This window comes from Sinocyclocheilus grahami, unplaced genomic scaffold (genome assembly GCF_001515645.1).
Source record: "Sinocyclocheilus grahami isolate Dianchi unplaced genomic scaffold, SAMN03320097.WGS_v1.1 scaffold616.1, whole genome shotgun sequence".
Lineage (NCBI taxonomy): Eukaryota > Metazoa > Chordata > Actinopteri > Cypriniformes > Cyprinidae > Sinocyclocheilus > Sinocyclocheilus grahami.
The window spans coordinates 52116-54891 of NW_015505795.1; the positions used below are offsets into that span (position 1 = coordinate 52116).

Genomic DNA, 2776 nt, shown 5'->3' on the forward strand with positions numbered 1-2776 from the left:
TGCGGTGAAAATCAGAGGTAAAAAAATGATATATATACTGTTCAGTTTCTTACAAAGACTGATCGTTTTGTGTCTTTACACATCAATGTATCGTCACGAGCCGCAGGGTTTAATTTGGTTTTGTTTGTGTATGTTTTTTTTTACTCTCAAAGCCGTGACTCCTATTTACTTCCATTATATGACTGACAGACTGCAATGGTTTGACTTAAAAATCTTCGTTTGTGTTCTACTGAAGAAACAAAGTCACTTACATCTTGGCTGTCCTGGGGGTAAGCAGATAAACTTCACATTTACATTTTAACTATCCCTTTAATTCCTTTAATTATCTTTAAGGGTAAACTAGTAATACAGTGTGTCAACTATCAAGGGTTTTATTCCCAGCAGATGCATCTGCTAATAAAATGTAGCCCTAATGTACTTTAAGTCCCTTTGGTTAAAAGTATCTGTCAAATGCATGAATGTAAATGTAACTGTAACTGGGTCTGTTCTCAGATCAGCATCCGCTGCTGCTGAGCCCTCGGGAAACAACAGAACTGACTGTTTAGACTCAAATCAGTGAGTTTATTTCTTTGATGGAAATTTATGGCACTACAACTACATTGTTTAAAGGGCTCGTATAATGAGGAATCAACTTTTCTTTGCTCTTTTGGAAAAAACAGATTATATTTTACTGTAACTTTTAAATAGGTCCAAAAATGCCCCAAACTGCATTTTCCTCTGAAGAATAACAGTGTTAGAAATGGTTTATTTTGACAAAAAAAAATAAAAAATAATTCCCTGTGCATTTCCGTCTGATCTGAATAATTGCACATTTAATCTGAATTATGAATCTGGCATAATGTGATGAAAGCGGCTGTTATTGAAGGGTAGAGCGGTTTAAACACTACAGTATAAAGCCAAATGTCAAACCCTGAAGAAAAGCTGTTAGTCATTTCACATCCAAAGAGGCACAGCAGCAAATCACATGGTCATGGAAGTGATTTATTTCTACATTTTGTCAGCATAAATCTAAGATGTATTTACATTTAAATATAATTTGAAAAAAAAGCATAATATGACACATTTAGGACAATACCGTGCATTGCAATGTTAAATGTTGACCCGTGTGACTCTTATTTCAGCAGCAGGACATACTTATTTATTCAGATGGAGTTCTGCAAGGGAGGAACACTGACTGATTGGATAAAGGCGAGAAATTTTATGGAAAAACAAAGAATCATAGTGGAAATCCATAAAATATTTTATGAAATTATCACTGGAGTGGAATACATCCACGCAAACAAGCTCATCCACAGAGACTTGAAGGTATTTCATATTTGTTGCTGGGAGCCAACTAAACTTACATTTAAACAAATGAGCATTTTACCCGTGTGTTCTTTCCTTTTAGCCTGATAACATACTGTTTGGTGCTGATGGTAAAGTGAAGATCGGAGACTTTGGGCTGGTGGCGGCTCAGACGGATCAAAATGGTGACCCTGTAGAGAGGTCAAACAGAGGAACACCATCTTATATGAGTCCTGAACAGGTGATGCATTTTTATTGCTTTACAGCTTAGGGTCCTTTATGCTCATAAATAACCCAAGAACTACATTTACAGTTTTATATTTTACAGTTAGATTTGTAAAAATGTATTTAGTGTATTGTATTTGCAAAACATTGAATGAATGAATAAATAAGAAAATAAATAAATACTAATAAAATTAAAAACATTGTTTACTTCAGGAAAATGAGAAGAATTATGATGAAAAAACAGACATTTTTCCCCTGGGACTCGTATGGTTTGAGATGCTCTGGAAAATATCTACTGGTATGGAAAGAGAGAAGGTCAGTAGTCTTTGATGATAGTCATCAGTAGAGACTGTATTCAATGTCTTTACAGACATTTACAAAAACAAAATCTTTAATTCATTCACTCTGTCTGTCTTGCCATTGCAGCTGTGGAAAGACCTGAAAAATCAAAGGTTTCCAAAAGGTTTCAGTCAGAGTTTTTCGACTGAGGTAAGGAACTTGATTTACCTTCTGATAAATATTGATTGGACCGAGTTTAGCCTATAATATAGCCCTTTATTATGCTTCTTTTTCAGAGTAAATTCATCATGAAGATGTTGTCGTATTCACCAGAGCACAGGCCACATGCAAAAGACGTAAAAGAAAAGCTGGAGAAGTTTTTCCATCTGGATCAGAATGTGTTAAGCCAGAAAACCATCTGAGATGTTTGTGCATAGAAACCGTCTCAGCAGTTTGGTCAGGTCCTTTCAGAATAATGAACTACCACAGAGTACTTCTGACTCTTAATGCTGGATGTGTTTCAGCTTTTGTCTTCTCCAGATGTTCACTGATGGACTGGAGTGCTGTGGATTATTGTGATGTTTTTATCAGCTGTTTGGACTCTCATTCTGACGGCACCCATTCACTTGCAGTGAGACACTGATGCAATGCTACATTTCTCCAAATCTGTTCTGATGAATAAACAAAAACAAACAAAAAAAAGGAACAATTCTTTTAATTTTTAAGTGATTTTTTATTTATTTTTCGACGTTGCACAGCTGTGGCCGGATCTGAGAGATCAAAGGTTTCCAGAAGGGTTCAGTGATAGTTGTCAAACTGAGGTAAGGAACTTTTTTTTTACCTTCTGATAAATATTGATTGGACCGAGTTTAGCCTAAAACTCTATTATGCTTCTTTTTCAGAGTAAATTCATCATGAAGATGTTGTCGTATTCACCAGAGCGCAGGCCACATGCAAAAGACGTAAAAGAAAAGCTGGAGAAGTTTTT

At 35.6% G+C, this 2776-nt stretch overlaps 1 protein-coding gene across 1 annotated transcript; it reads left to right on the top strand.

The window, feature by feature from the left end:
* Positions 1–257: 257 nt before the first annotated feature.
* Positions 258–2283, top strand: pkz (protein kinase containing Z-DNA binding domains). The gene is made up of 6 exons (XM_016241251.1): positions 258–269; positions 1122–1305; positions 1388–1525; positions 1723–1824; positions 1936–1998; positions 2085–2283. The coding sequence occupies exons 2-6, from the start codon at positions 1147–1149 to the stop codon at positions 2208–2210; spliced, it is 588 nt and encodes a 195-aa protein (XP_016096737.1). The 5' UTR covers positions 258–269; positions 1122–1146; the 3' UTR covers positions 2211–2283.
* Positions 2284–2776: the final 493 nt, after the last annotated feature.

Bases quoted from the DNA above. Each gene is read 5' to 3' on its own strand.
- pkz (XM_016241251.1), top strand. From the start codon at position 1,147: ATGGAGTTCTGCAAGGGAGGAACACTGACTGATTGGATAAAGGCGAGA. The intron at 1,825-1,935 runs GTCAGTAGTCTT...TTGCCATTGCAG, and splicing joins CTGGTATGGAAAGAGAGAAG to CTGTGGAAAGACCTGAAAAA. The intron at 1,999-2,084 runs GTAAGGAACTTG...CTTCTTTTTCAG, and splicing joins GTCAGAGTTTTTCGACTGAG to AGTAAATTCATCATGAAGAT.